Source organism: Pygocentrus nattereri, chromosome 2 (genome assembly GCF_015220715.1).
Source record: "Pygocentrus nattereri isolate fPygNat1 chromosome 2, fPygNat1.pri, whole genome shotgun sequence".
NCBI classification, from domain to species: Eukaryota; Metazoa; Chordata; class Actinopteri; order Characiformes; family Serrasalmidae; genus Pygocentrus; species Pygocentrus nattereri.
This window is the reverse complement of record NC_051212.1, coordinates 13,530,896-13,552,465: the sequence shown is the minus strand read 5'-3', so window position 1 is coordinate 13,552,465 and position 21,570 is coordinate 13,530,896. Positions and strand designations below refer to the sequence as shown.

Genomic DNA, 21,570 nt, shown 5'->3' with positions numbered 1-21,570 from the left:
GATGTGCTGGTACACGCTGCTGGGTTTGAGGCTGCGTTGGCCAATCTGGAGCTGGTGTTGGGCCTTATTAAAGAGGCGAGTCTCTCGCTTAACCCAGCCAAGTGTAACCTGCTACAACGACGGGTTAGTTTCCTTGGGCACGTAGTGAGCGGGGAGGGCATCGCCACTGACCCAGACAAAATGGCTGCGGTTCGCGACTGGCCCACTCCCCGCACGGTACGCCAGGAACGCAGTTTTTTGGGGTTCGCGTCGTACTACAGGCGGATTGTGAAGGGCTTTGCGGAGATTGCTGCGCCGTTGCATCGCTTGACGGGTGGCAGTGGTACCAGGCTTCGTTGGTCCGACGAGGCGGATAGAGCTTTCCTCACACTGAAGGAAAAATTGTGCAGCACGCCGGTCTCAGCCTACCCCATACCGTTGGGGCAATTTGTGGTTGACACTGACGCCAGTGATCACGGGTTGGGCGCTGTACTGTCACAGATGCAGGATGGGTCGGAACGGGTGATTGCTTACTTTAGCAGGCGGCTAGATAAGGCGGAGCGCAATTACTGTGTGACGCGGCGGGAGCTGTTAGCAGTCGTGGAAGGACTTCGCCATTTTTGGACGTATGTCTACGGTGTCCCGTTTAAACTGCGCACTGATCACGCGTCGCTGCTTTGGCTGATGCGGTTTCGAGAACCGGAGGGGCAGCTCGCGAGGTAGCTCACGAGACTGCAGGAGTTCGATTACACGGCTGAGCATCGTCCGGGTCGTAGCCATGGGAACGCTGACGCCTTGTCCCGTCGTCCGTGTACAGAGTTGAGCTGCGTGTACTGCCAGCGCGCCGAGAGTAGAACTGTGGAGGTAGGGTGTTGCGCGGCGGTTGGTCAGGCCCCCTTTGCCCCACCAACGCTGTCATGCGTCTCCGGGGAAGAGCTGTCTGCGGCTCAGAAAGGGGATCCCGAGTTGGAGTGGGCGCTACGCGGTGTTGAGACGGGTTTATTACCGGACTGGGACGTTGCGGTGCGGTTGGGCCCCGTGGCCAAAGCCATTCAGTCAAGCTGGAGCAGCATGAGGGTCGTGAGGGGCATCCTTTGCCGCGTGTGGGAAGACCCGAGCAACGGGCGTACGCTAACTCAGGCGGTAGTGCCGCGACGCCTCTGTGATGCAGTGCTGCAGGCGGTTCATGGGTTGCCGGGCTCGGGGCACTTCGGAATAACAAAGACGCTGGGAAGGTTACGGCAGCGCTTCTGGTGGCCGGGATGCCGTCCTGACGTGGAGCTCCACGTTCACTGCTGTGACATCTGCGCCGCGAAGAAGGGCCCTGCAAAGGCCGCACGCGCTCCTCTTCAACCGATGCAGTCTGGGTCCCCCATGGAGAGGGTGGCGGTGGACGTCCTGGGCCCATTCCCCGTCACGGATGCGGGGAACCGTTTCATCATTGTATCTATGGACTATTTTACCAAATGGCCGGAAGCCTACGCTGTACCGGACCAGAGTGCAGTTACGACAGCTGAGGCCCTGGTTGACAATTTCTTCTGCAGGTTCGGTGTTCCTGAGGTCCTGCACAGTGATCAGGGCAGGAACTTTGAGTCTGAGGTGATGGGGGAAGTCTGCAGACTCATGGGCGTCCACAAGACGCGCACGACCCCCCTTCACCCGCAGTGTGATGGGCTGGTCGAACGATTTAATCGGACCCTGGCCGCCCAGCTAGCCATTGCTACACAAGGACACCAGCGCGACTGCGACAAGTGGCTGCCTGTTGTACTGTTGGCCTGCCGCTCGGCAGTGCAGGAGACCTCTGGTTTCACGCCGGCCATGCTTATGTTTGGGCGGGAGCTGCGGTCTCCCATTGAGCTGGCCTTCGGCGCCCCTCCGGATAGCGAGGACGACACACCACCCGGACCCCATTTGTCAGGGGCTTGCTGGACCGGCTGCGCGATGTGCACAAACTGACCCGGGAGAACCAGTCCGCGGCTGGAAACAGGCAGAGGCGCGCATATGACATGCGTTGCTACGGCGCGTCTCTGCCTGTGGACTCGGATGTCTGGCTGTACAACCCCCAAAGAAAAAAGGGACTGTGCCCCAAGCTTCAGTTGGCATGGGTTGGGCCGTGCAGGGTCCTCTTCCGAATAGGAGAGGTTGTTTATCGCATCCATTGGGGCCGGCGGCGCTTGGTGGTGCACCGCGACCGCCTGGCGCCGTACCGGCCTAAACTTATGGGTGCTGGATGTTGCCCGGATTCTCCTGCTCCCATTTCCCCCAGTGTTTCCCCTAATACTGCTCCCTCTGTACCCCCCGTGGCCAGACCGCAGCGCACGCGGAGGATGCCGCGCCGGCTGCAGGACTGCGTTTGACTATCGTTATGCTTATGCCATGTGTGGGCCTTGTGGGTTGCTTTGGGGTTATTATGGGGTGTGATATGTTCTGTGTTTTAGGTGTTCAAATGGAAATGATGGTTCTGTTATTCTGGTTCTTATGTCACTCTGAGATGCCTCGTGCGCTGTACTTGTTACTGTCGTGTGACTGCTGCGATGCCGTGCCCTAGTGGGGTCACCAAGGATGGCCCAAAGGGGGACGGTGCTACTTCCCATGAGCCCCTGCGGCTCCGGTATTGGTTCCTGTTATGTGTAATGTTGGCGCATGTATTTATTAGTTATGTGTTTGGTTATGTGTGTTATGTAGCTTGAGTCCTCCCTTACCGGTTTATGTAGTTGTACTGTATAAGTTGTCACCTGCCGTGTGCGTGTGTTGTATTGTTGTTGATGTCATTCCCTCGTGTGCTGGGTGGGAGACAGGTCCATTTACCCATTTGGGTGATTACGTTGCTAAGACATTGAATTAAAAGAGCCTATTTCTGTCAAAATGGATTGGTTCACTGTCTCTCCCTCCTCCACCACGCCACAATATTATTTGTTATTCTATTAATTTGAATATTACTTCATTTGTCCCTAGATAATTATGTGTACATTAACCTTTTGTACTTGTTCTAGTCACATTCCCATAAAATCCATGGAGTGATCTGGGCATGCCTGTTTATCTGGCATTTGGCTTACTTCCAAAAACCTTCACACATCTCCCGGGACATGTGAGAGCACACCTTAAGGAGAGTATTAGCATAGCGAAGCAGAATATTGACAAGACAGCGAAGGGACACAGATGTTACAAAAGGTGTGTAAGTGGTGTGTAAATAAGCCCAGACAATGTTCAATGCCATAATATGCTTTGATGTTATCCCAGTTTGACATGGTGATGCAATGTATAGCAGGTTATGGTCACTTAACTGCTGGATGTCCAAATGGTACTCAGAAAATAAAATGGGCCTTGTTGAAAATACACTGTAAAAAGTGGCTTGTCAGATCTACCTAAAAAGTTAGGTAGATGTGGTAAATGTGGTAACGGGTAAAGGAACTTTTATTCAACTTAAAAACTATGTTTATTTGAAAGAGTCTTTCAGTCAATATATGAATTTAAGTTGAATAAAACTAGTTAAGTTACTTATTACCACATGAAGTCTTTTTTTAGGTAGATCTGATGAGCCAATTTTTACAGTGTAGGTCTATAGAAAATGGAGATGATCAAATGGACAATGAGGAGGTGGTCATCATGTTAGGCCTGATTGGTGTACATTCGGTTAGAGATAAAGAAAAGTCAAATGGTTATTTTTTATATTGATAAACCAAAACTTGTACAAAGTTAACATTCTAGTTTCTTATAAATAAACTTGACAGTTCTATTTTACTTAATTTATATCAATGCCATAATGTACTGTATATGAAAGTAAAGACATGATGGGTTGCTTAATGACTCACTTATCTAGATTGAAAAGTAGTATCTCAGAATGTTTTGTCTCTTATGGATGGGACAATGAATGTAAATAAGGTGTGGCTCACAAAAGTGAAAGAGAGAAGTGCTGCAGCACATAAAACAGTAACTTGCTGTGATCTTTCTTTCATCTTAGATTTACAGAACCTACAAGACTGTGCTTCACTTTGGATGTTTGAAGTGCCTGCCAAAAATAAAGGTACGGGAGTCTCATAAACCTTTCAATGTATTGTACTTTAACTTAAGAGTTATATTATGCTAAACACTGTATATTCCATCTATTTATTGTGAAACTTATGGTGGTGCTACTTATGGCTTTGAGCTGTAGAGAACAGACTTATGGGCTTGTAGAATTTCCTAGAACAGTGGAGAACAAAGTACACAGATCCTGTGAGATATCCAAATGTTTAAAGTAGTTGTTTTTTTAAATGTAGATTTTAATATCTAGTTTAGATTTAAAACTTTGAATTGCATTACATTGATAGTGAAAATGGAAATAGGCTACAACAAGAGCAGTGATATTTGAAAAGGTGTTTATTTATCTCTTGAAATTTTAATAGAGAAAACCTTTTGAGAAAAGAAAAAAAAATAAATGCAACTTTTCTATTATAAAAAGTGGCCTCTATTGGACATTGAAGATACTGCAGTTCTACAATTTTAAAATTCACATATCCATATAACTTCAACAGAATCAAGAGTTTTTACTGAACTGGGAAAATCTGCTTTTAGTTACGGTGCACCAGCGAGCTGGAATTCACTACAGGAAACATTAAAACTCAGCTCACTGGTGTCATTTAGTTTTTTTAAACTTTTAATATCGAACCACCTTCAGACAGCCTGTACCTGTTTTATTTAATCTCATTTATTCTTAACTTTTATTTCTTGTTTTAGTTCTTCTCTTAGTTCTTTATTACTTTTTAACTTATTTTAATTAGTTTATTATTATTATTAACTAATTTATTTTTTATTAATCTCTTATCTTCTTCTGATCTTAATCTCTTTTCAATTAAACCTCAAGTTTTATTTTGATCTATTTTTATCTTTTTTCATTGTTATTTTTACATTTTCTTTTAATTTAAAACGATTAAATATAGATATTATTTTCTTTGTCATGTCAATCCCTGTTTTTATAAATGCTCGGCTACATTGAAAGTGAGGGTTGCCCTCAATGTACTTCTGACTCAAAATAAAGGTTGACTGATTGATTGAATTGCAATTTTTCATTGTTATTAAGCAAATATATTTCAGCAAGATGGAAAATTGAATGAAAGGTGACTATCTAAAATGAAAACCTGAATAAAAGCTGAATATATTTTTCATTTTATTCATTCAGGTTTTCATTTTATATAGTCACCTTTCATTCATTTTTCTTATTGCATATATCTGAGTTTCCTTCAATATCCTCAGGTATTCCAAACTTATTCTGTGAATGACTATATTCATTTAATTTCATTCAAAACAACCATTAAATACAAGCTATAGTTTTTTCCATGTCTCCCTTATACGCCTTAATCTTTTCTTTCATTAAGTAGTTTATTGTTAATTTTGATGGATGTTTTGGATCATTTTCTTGCTGTAATATCCAACCTCTTCAGGTTTTTTCACAGACTGTAAAACATAACTGGAAAGGATTTGTTGAAATTTAGTAGAATCCTTTCTTTGCTCTCCACATTTCTCCATTTCTTGTGTCACTGGTTGCCACACAACCACAAAGCACAATCCACCCCTTTATGCTTAAAAGCTGCAAGGTATTATTTTCTTGAAATGTTTCTCCTTTTTCTTCAAACATAGCTTTGCTGATTGGGGCCTAAGAGTTATGTTTTTGTTTCATTAGAACACAGAACTTGATTCCAAAATGCCTCTGCATATCTAGATTATTCTATCTGCACTTAATGATGGGATCACAAACATTCATTCTATGTAAAGGATATTTGCACAACCAGTGCAGCACTACATTAACACTTTGGCAGCTTGAGCCAGTTGCTCATATAGTTGCAAAAGTGAGTTGCTGATTTTTTCACTCTCCATATTTTCTGGTAGCTAATGTTATTTATGAAACACAGCAACTCAGCCCGCCTGGTTTCCCTCGCAGCCCCACCTCCAAACCTGAACATCACTGCAGTGCCCCTCCCATTTTTCCAGCCTAGGGTTTGAGCCTAGTTGAGCTAGGGGTGGAGTTAGCTGACAATAGTTAGGTTTAGTTAGTCTTTAAACTCCAAACTCCTCCTCCTGTGCTGACATCCAGCACACTGATTGGCTAAATGACATTGTGCAGGTAATGATGACTGACACAACAGCCAACCTATAAAACAAAGACAGCCAAGACATGGGAGAGAAGCGAACTGGAGAGAAAAGAAAAAAAAGACACATACACTGATCAGGCATGACATTCTGACCACCACTTGTTTCTATTACTTGTTGTCCATTTTATCAGCTCCACTTACTGTATAGTTGCACTTTGTAGTTCATCTGTTTCTCTGGTACTTTGTTACCCCCCTTTACCCTATTCTTTAGTGGCCAGGACCCCCATGGACCCTCACAGAGCAGGTACTATTTGGGTGGTGGATCATTCTCAGGACTGCAGCAATACTGATGTGGTGGTGGTGTGTTAGTGTGTGTTGTGCTGGTACAAGTTGATCAGACACAGCAGTGCTGCTAGAGTTTTTAAACACTGTCCACTCACTGTCCACTCTATTAAACACTCCTACCTTGTCAGTCCATGAGATGACAGAGATGACAGTGATGACAGCTCATCTGCTGTACAGTTTGTGTTGGTCATCCTCTGATCCTTCATCAGTGGTCACAGGACGCTGCCCACAGGATGCTGTTATATTTTTGCTTAGTGGACTTTTCTCAGTCCTACAGTGACACTGAGGTGTTTAAAAACTCCAGCATCACAGCTGTGTCTGATCCACTCAGACCAGTGCAACACACACTGACATACCACCAGCACGTCAATGTTACTGCAGTGCTGAGAATGATGCAACACCCACATAGTACCTGCTCTGTGTGGGTCCATGAGGGTCCTGACCACTGAAGAACAGGGTAAAAGGGGCTAACAAAGTATTCAGAGAAACAGATGGACTACAGTCTGTAACTGTAGAACTACAAAGTGCAGCTATAGAGTAAATGGAGCTGATAAAATAGACAATGAGCGTAGAAACAAGGAGGTAGTCATAATGTTATGCCTGATCATATGTGCAAGCATTGACCAATAATCGGTTCACTCATTTTTTAGAGAAAATTCATCCTTCCCATACAAATCTAATTCTGTAGAGCCTCTGTGTCTCTTTCTAGGAGCTATGAATGACCTGAGGATTGTGCTTCTCGGGAAAACAGGAGCTGGAAAAAGCAGCTGTGGAAACACAATACTCAATGAAGATGTAGATGTATTCCCCACTGGACATTCATCTTCCTCAGAAACCCACAAATGTGAGTCTAGAACAAAGCTCATCAATAAAAAGAAAATATCAGTGGTTGATGCACCAGGACTTTGTGTCACAAGTCTTCCTGAAAAAGAATTAAAGTCTGAAATACTGCGGTGTATTGTTGATAGTGCACCAGTACCACACGCCTTCGTGATTGTGCTCAGAGTTGAAAGATACACAGAGCAGGAGAAGGAACTAGTGAACAAAATAACAGCTGCATTTGGAGAGGAAGCTTTAAAATATGCAGTGGTCCTCTTTACCCATGGTGATCAGCTCTCTAAAGACCAGAGGATTGAAGACTTTGTAAAACAGAGCACAGAGTTACAGGGTCTGGTAGATAAGTGTGGAGGTCGTGTTCATGTAATTGATAATAAATACTGGAATCAGCAGAAGGATGAGTACAGAAACAACAGAGTTCAGGTAGAGAAGCTACTGAAGACCATAGAGGAGATGGTGAGGAAGAATGGAGGACAGTACTACAGTAAAGAGATGCTGCAGGAGGTCAAGAGAGCAATAGAAGTAGAATGTGAGAACATTATCAGGAATAACAATGAAGAGTCACAAGATGTCAACAATAATATATTACAACAAGCAAAACAAAGAGTGCATACAAAACTGTCAAAAAGATTAGTGGGGGTGACAGTAGGGGCTTTGCTAGGTGCTCTGCTTGGCTTTGGAGCAGCATTATATGTGTCTTATAAAGCGGCACAGGTAGTGACACCACAAACAGCTGCTAGTGTGTCTAAGCCAGAAGCAATAGTTGGGTCAGTAGCAGGGGTAGTAGGGGCAGTAGCAGGGGCAGTAGTAGGAGGATGTGTAGGTTATAAAGCTGTAGAGGGGGCAGAGACTCTGACTGACGCAATGAAGAGATCAGCTAACATGGTCTGGGATAACTCTGAAGCAGTGTATGAAAAGATTGAACAGCTCATCAAAAGATTTCAGAAAGTTGCTGTTATTGGAAAAACAACTATTTAAAAAAAGAGGATATAATTAGATTGTTTTTCCTAAAAAAAGCTTGAATGTGGCAAACTGGTGTTTATTAATACATTTAAACCACCCAAAGAACCAGTTTAATGTAATTTCATATCATCACACCTGTGTAGAATGCTTTGATTACTCAAACAGTACTGTGTAGAAATCAGAACCCAACTATCAATTATTAAAACTGTGATTATGTTATTAATATTTCAGCAACATAAAAAAGCATAAAGAAAACTTGCATTTAACAGAAGATTACACAGAAACCGCAACAGCTAAATATAATATTGAGTTCTATAGTGTTTAGTCTGTCCACCTATTTTTTTATTATAGCTTCCAGTCTTTACAGAAAACCAGTGACATCGGAATGTGTTCTTCAATAACTGAAGCATGTCATTATTGTGGTCTGGTATTGCCCCTTTTTGCTTTTTCCTTTTTTCTTCTGTTCAATATTTTTCTACCAGGTTGACCTTCTGATTTTGGGATGGCCCATGCGTCGTTTGCTCATGCTTCTTGGTCTTTGACTATGATGTATCATTGAAAATCCTCAACCAAGGAGCAGCGCCTGGCCAGGGTGCCCCACTCGGGCAACACCGTGCGGCCATGTCCGTTTCGACCTTTGATTGCTTCTTGTTGTCTGTTTTAATGTATTAATAGCCTAGTAGGTCATTAATTGCCATCTTTTGGATAAATGGATTTTAAGTTTGGACATTTGGATTTAAACTGACTACTATGGATTACTGAAGGGTTGCCTTGACATTTATAGATCTTTCTTCTAAGCTAGTTGGCTTTTTAATTCTGTCTTTGGAAGCTGAGCTCTGTGTACAATTACTAATGTTAACCAAGACTTATAGGTGCTGTAGGGGTGGGTGCTCTTTATATGATAACGTTTTCTCCTGTTTTGCACTCAGTGAGTTAGGGAAGATGTTTGTATTTTATTTTTCTTTTGTTTTGGATCAGGAAAGGAACCATCGTGAGGTGGTAGGTTTGATTTTGTTTGTTGTTTTTGCCTCAGCCCACCCTGAAGCTATCTAATCTTTTTCTTGTCATGTTGATTTATATATTGTCCATGTACTATAAAGATACTTGGTATAATGAAACGTAAAGTAAAACAAATGAATATAAACGTTTTGGCTTTAATCAAACTTTTGTGTTGGTCTTTATTTTGTGTTACAACCTCCCGCTCACGAGAATGAATAGTGAGTTTTATCCGTCCCAAAAACACAGAAATTGTAGCATTTGCTTTCAGTTTTTGTCCAAACATCCAAAGTTCAGTCTAAGAAGTTGGTTGCATTTTTTGCTCCTTGCAATCAAAGTAATCCAAAACATATCATTTTGTTTTGATTAATCCTTGTGTTTAACAGCTCTACCAGTCTTTTTAAACTGTATAAAAATGTACACAGAGTACGAGACTACTGGATAAGGTACAAACTCTCACAGCTATTTATTACTTACTTTCCAATGCCATGGCAATCTCTATATCTATATAATACAATATATGTTTTCTTAATCCATCATAGGTAACTTCAGGTCAAAAATAATTACTAATTTGATGAGAATTTATTTTGTTTTATTTTGTTTTGAGTCTGTAGGGACAGTAAAGTAAATCCATAATCCATGCTGGATGTGGTGACATATCGCATTAGATGTTACGAAAAATTATGCTGTAGACATGTGTAGACATTTAACTACTGAAATAAATAATAATTTAAATATCTTAATCTGAAAATATGAACAGTTTAACTACAACAATGACAAAGACATTACTGGCCTCTGTATAAATGACAAAATATCTATTTGAGTGAAATCATCTTAAATCTGGTCTGTATGTCTGTTAATTCTCATTATGAGATCTAAGAACATTTTAAGATGATCTAACCAAATTTCATCTTGTGAAAGTCACTTACTCTCTTTATTTCTCTAAACAAGCAAGATTATCTGCAAATACAATAAGACTATTTCTCTAGATAAAATTAGAAACATTAGAACATCTAGAATAATCTTATCATATTCTTACAGCCACCTCGTAATGAGAAATATTAAATGTGTTGACTAGATTTAAGATGTTTTCACTCTCCAAGATTTTTTTTTGCAGTGTAGATGAATGTAATGACAGCTACTTTAGAACATCATCATATCATCTAAACTGCCATACGTTTTAAATTGGAGAAACTTGCTGCAGATATGAATTTCTATATTCATGGTTAATGTAAAGTTGGTTGTCAGCATGTGGGTTTAACCAAAGAGATCTGCCCATCAAGCCCTTATTTCATGGAAGTCATGCTTTTTTTTCATTTCCAGTTATAACACAGCAGAAAAAACTCCATTATACTGCAGAACTAATCGTTTAGTTTGAATAGGCTTAATATTCTGATAAGCTGGTAAAGCAAATTGTGCTGCTTTTCCAGTTAATTCCACAAGGGGGCTCTCTCTGACCCTTTTTTTACTGCTAATCTGCCCCTCTGCCTTCTGCCCACCGGTCTTCAAATATTTTCTCTGTGCTATTCTAATCAATGTGCTATTGAGTAGAAGTTTACAATCCACACTTCTGACAGAATTGAACAGAATTTGTCTGCTTTCTTCACTGAGCTGTGAGTGAAATAACTTACATGAAACTATCCATCCATCCATCCATCCATCCATACATCCATACATCCATCCATTTTCCAAACCGCTTCTCTGTCAGGGTCGAGGGGGGTGCAGCAGTCATCGGGCGGAAGGCAGGATACACCCTGGACAGGTCGCCAGTCCATCGCAGGGCAGACGCATGAAACTAAATGTGCTTTATTATCACTAGCAATAAATGCAACTTCTAAGGTTTTGAGTGAGCAGTAATAATGTGTGCTAAAGTTGGACTTGCCCTGCCGCTCAAATTTATGGTTACAGATACCCGCCTCTGTACACACAGTGCTGTGAAAAAGTATTCGTCCCTTACCAATTTTTGCATATTTGTCACACTTGAATGTTTAAGATAATCAAAAAACTGCACAATGATAACCCAAGTAAACGCTTAATGCTGTTTTTAAACAATGCTTTCATTTCATGAAGGAAAAATGCTGATCAGCCCTACCTGGCCCTATGTGGGGAAATGTAATCACCCCTTAGCTACTAAGTCAGCCAGTTAACCAAATTCATTTGATTATTAGGTTCAATTTCACCAGCCATACCCAGGCCTGATTCCCAGATCTAATCATCACTTAAATAAAACCTGTCTGGCAAAGTGAAGCAGTCTAGATCTCAAAAAGCAGTTCCTGATTCCAAGTTCTAAAGAAATTTTAATTCAGTAGTGAAACAAAGTCATTGAAATCTCCCAGTCTGGAAAGGGTTACAAAGCCATTGCTAAGGGACATTATCCACAAATAAAGAAAACCTGGAACAGTGGTGAACCACAGCACTGTATCTGCATGTCTGTAGTTGATGGCAGATAATGTGTCTTGCATTTTTAAAGAGCCAATATCAAGTAACATTTATGTTCTCCGGCAAGAAAAATAATGACAGAATGACAGGTTTTGCATGATGTAGTGGGGTAAAAAGTAACATATTAGACTCTGATATGCAGTGGAATGAAAGTAAAACTTCACCCAAAATGGAAAGACTTTAGTAAAGTACAGATACACGAAAAAACGTCTTAAGTACAGTAACGAATTACATTTACTTCGTGACTGTAAGCCACTGTGAATAACACTATATTTACATACAGTATATACACCTATTGGACCTAGAATTATTTAGACTCACCCATTCAGAGACTGTTTCAACTCAGACAGCTTTTTGAATCAGGCACAATACAAAGAAGCCAATCAGGAGAGGGGTCATTTACATATTTCAGTCTACTTAGTTTAGCCTCAGTTTACTTAGAGATAAAGAACAAACATCAGTGGTGCTCAAGGAAAAGCATAAAATACATGAAAAATTTAGGATATGGGCTCTTTTCCATAACCCCAAAATATCCTTTGTCATGTTTTAGCTTTGAATTAGCATTTAATTGCACAGCATTTCTCAGGAATGCAACTGCTGTCCACAAGTTTTACGTGACTCACTGCCCATCCAGTGTCTCTTCTGAAAAGAAATGTATTAACAGGGAGTTTGTCCACCTTTTCTTCAGTAACAGCCGGTGCTCTTCTGAGAAGGCTTTACTCTAGATGTGGAAAAATTGCTGTGAGGATTTGATTGCATTCGGCCACAAAGGTATTAGTGAGGTCAGGTACTAATGGTGTCCAGCTCATCCCAGAGGTACTGGATGGAGCTCCATCCCTCCAGAGAATACAGTTCCACTGCTAAACCATCCAATGATGGGGACCTTATACCCCTCTAGCCCACACTTGGCATTGGACATGGTGATGCTCATGTGCAACTGCTCCAGAGTGAACGCCTGTGTCAGCAGTTGGTGCACATTAAAGCACCTGAATTCACTAATCACAAGGGATGTCTAAATACTTTTGGGCATAGAATTCCCAGTGTGTTTCAGTCCATTCACCATGTTAGCAGAGGGTTAATATTTGCTGTGTAGTATAACAGTAACAATAAAGATATAAAGTCCACAGCCCAGGGTACAATTTAGGATGATAAATAAATATAACTGTAAAAAGGCCCTGTTGTAACAGCGTGTGAATTCAGAATAAATTATGTTTAATACATTCTGTTTAACTGAAACTATAAATACAAGGTGTTCTACTGACAGAAGAGACCCCTATTAACAAGGGCAAGGTCTCTAAGGTAACTAGCAAAGATGACAGAATAAAGAAATCTCTTTAGTGGTTTTTGGTCACACCATAAAGTTCACTTAAAGAACAAAATATCCTCTTAATCTTGACACCTTTTGGTCCTTAAATCTGCACTTTATAAGGTGTTGTGTTAAAAGAAGTAGTCAATCCCCTGAATATTTTCTGAAGTGAAAACAGTGTTTTCTGAAACTGAAATCTTTTATCCATAAATGCATTCAGACCTTTATTCAGACCTTTATTCAATAAAAGCCCTGTTGGCAGCGATTGCAGCTTCAAGTCTTCTTGGATACATCTCTACAAGCTTTACACACCTGCATTTGGACAGTTAATCCCATTCTTCATGGTAGATCCTCTCAAGCTCCATACGATCGGATGGTGAGCGATCTGTGAACTGTCATCTTCAGCTTTACACAGACTTGCCCTGAAGCCACTGGATTAAAAGGTAAACTGTCACCCCGGTTTGAGTTTGTGTGCACTCTGGAGGAGGCTTTCTTCAAGGATGTTCCTTTATTTGGCTGCATTCATCCATCCTTCAATTCTTACCAATGTCCCTGTCTCTGCCACTGAGAACCAGACACATAGAATGAAGCTATCACCACCATGTTTCACTGTAGGGATGGTATTAGCCAGGTGATGTGCTCTGCCTGTATTTTGCCAGACATAGTGTTTGCTGTTCTGCCCAAAGATCTTAACTATCATTTCATCAGACAAGAGAGCTGGCCAGACAGTGGACTCTAGGAATATTCAAGGTTGGGCCAAACTTTTTCCATTTCAAAGTTATTAAGGCCCCCTTGGTGTTAGGAATACTAAAAGCTTTAGACATTATTTTAAATCCTTGCTCTGATACATGCCTAGTCAAAATTTGATTGCAGAGGTTCATGGACAGTTCCTTGCACTTCATGGCTTGGTTTTTATTCTGACAGTACAGTGTAAATTGTCAGCAGACATAGGCATGTGCCTTTCTAAACTAAACTTAGCACAAAAAGTAAGGAAATTTATGTTTGGTAGATTATTACTTTGTTGTAACAATTCTTCTTGGCAATAAATCTTATTCCGTTGGAAAGCCTGTTCATTTCCCTTTTAATTGGTGCCATTTTTGTAAGGAACATGCATTTGTGGGATGAGCAGTAGAGCTGAATATGTGGGTTGCACCCATGGAAAATTTGTCAAATCCTCTCTGCTAATACCAAACAGCTTATTCTGCCATTGACTCGTTTGGTGTTTGGTGTACTGGATGATTGAAGTTTGAAGAAACAAGACATATTGGCAATTTAACAATTTATTCATTTAACAAACAGGAGCCTCAGTAGCGTGTTGAAGAACCATACAAAGCCGCAATAGCCTGGCACCTCCTCCGCATGCTGGTCACCAGCCTGGTCACACACTGCTGTGGGATGGCATCCCATTCTTCAACCAGCATTTGTTGCAAGTCAGCCAACGTGGTTGTGTTGGTCACTCTGGCACAAACAGCACGCCCAAGCTGATCCTGCAAGTGTTCAATGGGGTTGAGGTCAGGACTGGTGGCAGGCCATTGCATCCTCTCCTCTCCCAAATTCTGGAGGTAGTCTCTGATAAACCCTGCTGTGTCAGGGCGAGACAGATCATCTTGGAGGACAGAGTTCGGTCTCACACTGTGGAGATATGGGATTGCCACTGGTTGCAGAATTTCATCTCGATATCTCTCTGCAATGAGATTGCCTCCAATGATGACTAGCCTTGTTTTTCCAGTGAGGGAGATGCTGCCCCACACCATCACACTGCCTCCACCAAAAGATGTTACTCTATCGGTGCAGCAATCAGCATTGCGTTCTCCTTGTCTTCGCCACACTTTGACCCTATGATCCAACTGCCATAGACAGAATCTGGACTCATTGCTGAACATAACGCTCCTCCACATGTTCAGGTTCCAGTGTATGTGTTGCCAACACCAGCACAAACGGGCCTGACGGTGAAGGGCAGTCATGGCAGGCCTCCTGGCAGCCTGATGAGACCAGAGATTGGCTGTGTGCAGTCTGTTCCAGATTGTCTGGGCAGAGAGCCGTTGGCCATATCGTCCTGCAAACCTTTAGTGCAAATGTGTAGAAGACAGCCTACGGTACCTAAGTACTGACAGGGCAAGGAAACGATCTCCTTGGGGTGTCGTCTTCTTGGGACGCTCACTTTGCGGCCTGTCTCGACATCCCCGTTATATGGAACTTGGCCTCCAATTTGGAGACGGCACTAGGGCTCACTCCAAATAACGCCACAAATTGGTTTTACGGAACACCATCTTGAAGTTGCCCTATAGCATGGACCCTATCCAGATCAGTCAAACGTGACATGCCGATTCTTGGAGCAGACACCTGCTGACCACTGTAGCAGGGCCCATGCTCACAGGTGCTGCCAATTAGGTGCCAATCAGGCACCTGATTGGCAGCACCTGGGGGTACCAGAAGCTCAAAACAACTGTCAATGGCAACAGCAAAAAAAGCTGTTTGGCAATGGCAGAGAAGATTTGGCAAGTTGTTCATGGGCGCAACCCACATACTCAGCTCTACCGCTCATCCCACAAATGCATGTTCCTAACAAACGTGGCACCATTTAAAAGGGAAATTAAAAGGCTTTCCGACAGTATAAGATTTATTGCCAAGAAGCATTGTTACAACAAAGTAATGATCTACCAAACACAAATTTCCTTACTTTTTGTGCTAAGTTTATGTCCATCCAGTTCAAATTGATAGAGGTGGACAGTTGAGGTCAATCACAAGGATAATTAAAGCAAGCATGATGCACCTTATTACAATTTGGAGTGTCACAGCAAAGTCTGAGCTTTTTATTTTTAATTAATTTTGAAAGACTAAAAATGTGTTTTTTACTCTTTCAATGTGGGTAATTAAATGTAGATTCATGGGTAAAAATAAGGATTATATCCATTCACATTCAAATCCATTACAAATTGTTCAAAAAGTGAACATGAACTGGAATTTCCCATGCATATATGCTGAGATGTATATTAACAGGAACATTCCCTTTTAGGTTTGATTTTCTTTGTGTAACATCTCTTTTTTTTATCTGTTTTGATCTTTGATGAATTTTTATTAAACATTACTAAATAAAGAACAAGCATATTATGAGCTCACAAGCTGTTCAGTGTCGTCTGTCATTGTACTGTTATGATTTTCATCCTGTAGTTCCGTATTTATCCACTCAAGTGATCTATTATTTTTCATTTATAAAAATGAATATTCATTAATATCAATTATTATTATCAGCATTTTATCAACATTATTATTTTTCTTCTCATGTTATTTTTCTTATGAACATCACATCACAAATTTGTTGAGCATGAAAATGATGCCCATCATATGTTTCACAAAAGTAAGAGTTGGCAAGGATGAGCACTTTCACATAAAGTCCCCAACACAATGGATTCTGTGGCATCCTGGTTTTAAGTTGTGAAAAATCCTGCAACTAAAAATGAAAAATAATTTATACATGTTATTAGAAATTACTGCACATTTAACTGTGATTTTACTATATGGGAAAACATAGATAAACAAACTGCCACAGATCAGGTTTAAGCCTGACAGGAATGTCTGTATTCACATATACAGTTAGGTTCACTATCAGCATGTGCGCTTTATCAAAAACATCACAATATCAATCCTTATTATCATTTTTAATGAGGTAGAGAACAATCAGAAGCCAAGTTATTTTCATGTTTCAATCATAGCACAGCATTGCATTAGTTTAGACTTAACATGTCTAGAAGAAAGGATAATGGCTTGAATGGTTCACCAGCAGTCAAATAGACTGAATGGCTCAAATGTTTTTGTAATGACTTCACAGATGCTGTAGTATTATTTTTATGTAAGTCATAATATAAAATATTATGTCTTTTATATATATATATATATTAATGCAATATTTGTAGTTTTTTACATTTAACATGAGTTTGAAACTAAAATGCAGACTATATTTTACTGGTGTTGTACTGGTGATGGTATTACTGTCATTGGTGTTACAGCTTTACTGATGTCACTCAGTATAACAGACTATATTTACATTTGAATTACATATCAACATTTATACCCTGTTTGCCACCACAATGGTAGAACGACTCACGTCCTGCTCCAGTCTTGATGACCAACTAGCAAGTTCCATATAATGTAAATAAACATTATATTGGTATATAACCTTATATTATATGAAGATTATATAAATCTCTAAACGATTCTTCACTCTCACATGTCTTTTTCAACCATGTTTCTTGAAGGATGCAAATATGGTTCTTCTATGGCACTGCACAAAGAACTTTTGTGGCACTTTTATTAAGTGACCATATCACTTCAAACATGCTGGCAGTTACACTTGCCTAGCTGACATATGCAGATCTGAGCAATTGTCTCTTGACTGCCTGTGTGAATTATAATTGATCATAAAGAAGTTAAGAGCTTACTGCTATTTCGGAATTGACCACCAGGGGTCACTCTCTGACTATGTTTGCAGTTGGTCTGCCACCGTTGCTCTTCTTGGCCTATCGGTTGATCCTCATTAGAATGAGCAGTGGTAATAGGTCCCACTGTGCCTATGATGGAGCAATAGAAAAAATCTTGAATTACAAACACACAAGTTTTCTCCAACACATATACAGAGCGCATACCAGCTGTCAATTCAGTGGCTACATTTAGGCCATGGACATAAATAGGATTTGTACACAAACACATAGAAAGGAACAGAGAGCTAGTGTGTGAAAAAGATTTTATCTACAGTGTTTCTGCTGAACCTCATTACTTTGTATAGATTGACCTAGAAACTGATGACTTAGGCCATGTCACGCTTTAGCAGCAGTGGACACTCAAAGGTCTTCTAGGCCTAAGTATTGTTGAAAATAATTCATTATGTTTTTTTTTGTTTGTTTTTTTTGCCTGCCACCATCTGCCCCTCTTCAGAGGACCAATTTCTCTTTATCACTGGTATTACAAATTTCTTTTACTATACAGTGTCATTGTATAGAGGGAGGACAACAAATTGCAAACAAACAAGCAAACAAAAATTACAAGGGGGAACAGAGGAGAAAAAAAGGTAGAAAGTGGGAGAAAAAAGAAACATATAGAACACGTAAAACATAAAAACGAGAAAAAAGAAAAAGAAAAGAAAGAAAAGAAAATAGAAATTAGAATGTTTGTGCCCCCAGAGAATGAACTGAGTTTGGTTATGTTGAGAAATGTTTTGTTTGGAAAGATTGGAAACATCATTATGTTTGTTTTAATCCTTGAAACATAAATTTCTCCCCTGTGATGTTTAAGTAGATACAGCCAAACCAGCTCTCGCACTGGTTAGGCTTTCAGGAGCTCAGCTGAAGGCCTAACGCATCACATAAAACACCAGCAATTAGGCACTGATAGTGGAATCAACCAATCATGTTTTGTTGTCTTATGGGTTTTATGAGACGAGTTTTATGAGAAAAAAACTTCCCTTTAGGTCGTCTGAAAGTTCTAGAGTTCTAGTGAGTATTAATGAGTATTAATGAAAACAGCACCAGCGCTATGCCAGGACTTCTGAATGAGCCACTATTAAACATGAAAAATATTCAGCACAAGCTTTAAAAGAAAACATGGAATGCCTTTTATAAGCTTCACATGTTGAGCGTGTTCATCAAAAAAATGTTTATCCTAGTGGCCATTAGCTTAGCACTAACATGCTGCTAGATTCCCATAGGGGTGCCAGCAGAAATTAGACTTATGTGCAATTTTTGACCTAGTCTTTGCATTTATGGCCTGAACCGAAGGCCTAGTTCTAGTAGTCTCGGCAGCACTGCAGTTCAGAGTTGTAGGCCAGCATTCAGGCTGCATATTTTGTCTTCATGGCAATACTGCACTGAAATATAATACATAGGTTCAATTAAATTACGGAAGCGACACGCAGAACAGTGATGAGCTTCGTGAGCTGAAAGCCAAACGTTCTCCCAGTGCAGCTCTCTGATAGAGACTGTGCTAATCCGTTCAAGTTGTTTTGCATTCCTCATCCATATAGAGGCCTTTCCATCTCACATGGCTTGTATAAGCTGAGCGCAGCATGTTTTGCCCTTTTTCTCTCTGAATTCAAACCCAGATGTCACACCAACACACATACACAGACACACACAGACACACAGACACACAGACACACACACACACACTCACACACACACACACACACACACACACACACACACACACACACACACACACATGCCATTCTGGAATTTTATTTATGACGCTGCAGTCAGCATAGCTAATGCTTCACATGGCACATTCACTCAACGCAAAGGGGGGAAAAAAGAAAGGAAATAAAAGGAGAGAGAGCAAAAAAAGAAATATCCGTCCAATTTCATAGTCGATTCAAAAGCAGCAAGCCACCCTCCCCCCCAGCCCCCAGCCACAGAGGTACCAATTTATTCATCACCAACAATCAGAAGTAACATGTCGGTGGTCATTTGAATGTTTCACATGAGGGGGGACACGAGGAAAGGAGAAATCGAGACTCTGCCTTCACACTTATTACCTATGTGCAGCATGCTCTAACAGTCCACAGCTGTGGCTTTGTATTGAAAAAGAGTTCCTTTTTTTTTTTTTTCAAAAAGCTCAGAATTATTCATGTGTTTATGTAAATTGCTGGCATCCACTGAATGCAGAACTTTCTTCTGGAAAAGACTTTTGGTCCCTGGGGAGTGAAACCAACAGTCTGTTCTTCATTTCTTTTTGGAACATAAATATCACATTTTAAATGCAGACATAGAGGAGGAGTTGGGGGAAAAGAGCACATGCTTGCCCTAAATGATACGATGCTAGAGTGATGAAATGCACGTTGGAACGCGAGGGGCAGATGTAGAACAGCTGCAAAGCGCATCTATAACGTATTCGTATGGCGTGGAGACAGCAGGGTGTAGCTCATGTATGTAGAAGAGAAGCACCAACAATGAACTGATGATACATCAGAGTTCAGGTGGTTTTATGTGTTACTGATATGAAAGTCCTACAAATTTTATATTAGCTGTTCCACACATGGAAGACTTGGACAAGGGAGTCTGCTTGCTTGAGGAGCTTTACTCCTGTGAAACGGAAGCTCCACACCTGTGGAACAAGGCACAATGAGACAAAGCAGAAGCTGTTCTTACTGTCATTCCAAGATTCAGTACGGCCCAGAGGAGGGTGGGTTCCCCTTGCTTCCTATCAGTATTTCTTCCTCATGCCCTAAGGAAGTTTCTTCTCTTGAGTTTTGGTTCCTCTCAACATTTCTTTCTGATGTACATACAGATATTTTCCATTGGCAACTCACTTCTTTTCAGTGTTTCTGTCTCATGCTCTTAAAGAGGTTTTCCTTCTGAGTCTTGGTTCCTCTCCAGGGTTCTTCCTCATGCTTTTAGAGGGGTTTGCGTTCTGAGTCTTGGTTCTTCTCCAGGGTTTTCCCTCATGCTTTTAAAAGGGTTTTCCTTCTGAGTCTTGGTTCCTCTCTGTGGTTCTTCTTCATGCTTTTAGGGAGTTTGTCCTTTTCAGTCTTGGCTGTTCTTAGTGGTTCTTCTTCAATCTTGAGAGATTCATTTCTGCTGAATCCTGGTTCCTTCTCAGTGGGCCTCGTTCACCAATATCTTCCTAATTTAGCCTATTTTAAAATAGGTTCTTGAGAAAAGTACTAAGAAAAAGTCTACATCAGATTCATGACATGTTCTTAAAGTGCATTTTTAAGAAGGATTTTAAGAAGAAATTTCTGTTGGTGAATGAGGCCCAATGTTTCTTTCTCATGGCTCTTAAAGAGTTTCTGATTTTGAGTCTTGTTTCCTTTCAGTGGTTGTTCCAGTTTTGTCTTAAAAAAAAAAGAGAAGCCGTCAGAAAGAAACCAAAGAGTATTGCGGCATAATGCCATATGTAACAGGCCCAACCCACATGCAAGTGGCAGTATTAGTCAAGGATGGAGAATAAAAGCATGAAATAAACCAGAAGACTCAAAAATATGTATAATTTCACCAATTCGTCATGAAATATGACTAGTGATAGTGGTGTTCTTTTTTCCTGTTTTTCATGGCATTAAAATCACTGTTAAGGCTGAGACCAAAAGACAAGACACAATATGATAAACAAACTTTTAGTTTAACCCCTTACACTCTAAGAAAAAAAAGATATGATACTGTCACTGGGGCAGTACCCCACTTGTCACTGTGGTGGTACCCTCAAGGGTACATCTCAGTACTCCACACACCCCAACTCATCTCCAGGCTTTTTATCATTCTGTTTTAAAATATTTAAAACTTTTCACCTGGACAAAACTTAGTTGAGGTTCGCAATTGGACCTTTAAACCACTGTTGTACTTTTGAGGTTGCATTTACACTCTCTGTACCTCCATGAACAAAAAATGTACCTGCACAGAACCTTTATTTCTAAGAGTGTGACCAAAGTTTTATTACACACTTATATAACCTAAGAGGAGCTCAACCAGTTTGCAAGTCTCTGTAGTGACTGAATAGTTAGCCTTAATATGCCATAAGACTGGGAATTTAAGGGGTTAATCAATCCACACCAATCCATTCTTGATTCTCCTCCTGCAGTGCACCAGTCACCACAGGGAATGGAGAGCCATCACTTTCAGTCTTTTAAAACACAAACCTAACCTACAAACT

The 21,570-nt window shown here is 40.7% G+C and overlaps 1 protein-coding gene across 5 annotated transcripts in view; it reads left to right on the top strand.

Moving 5' to 3' along the window:
• Window positions 1-9,355, top strand: part of LOC108436866 (GTPase IMAP family member 9-like) — a 40,541-nt gene extending 31,186 nt beyond the window's left edge. For 2 of the 5 annotated variants that reach the window (XM_037543510.1, XM_037543508.1), the window contains exons 2-4: window positions 2,973-3,150; window positions 3,941-4,003; window positions 7,102-9,355. In XM_037543510.1, coding sequence (XP_037399407.1) covers window positions 3,976-4,003; window positions 7,102-8,207 — 1,134 coding nt within the window. In that variant the 5' untranslated portion in view covers window positions 2,973-3,150; window positions 3,941-3,975 and the 3' untranslated portion in view covers window positions 8,208-9,355. The remainder of the gene's footprint in view (window positions 1-2,972; window positions 3,151-3,940; window positions 4,004-7,101) is intronic. The other 3 variants (XM_037543505.1, XM_037543507.1, XM_037543506.1) reach the window with 2 other exon arrangements.
• The last annotated feature ends 12,215 nt before the right edge of the window (window positions 9,356-21,570 follow it).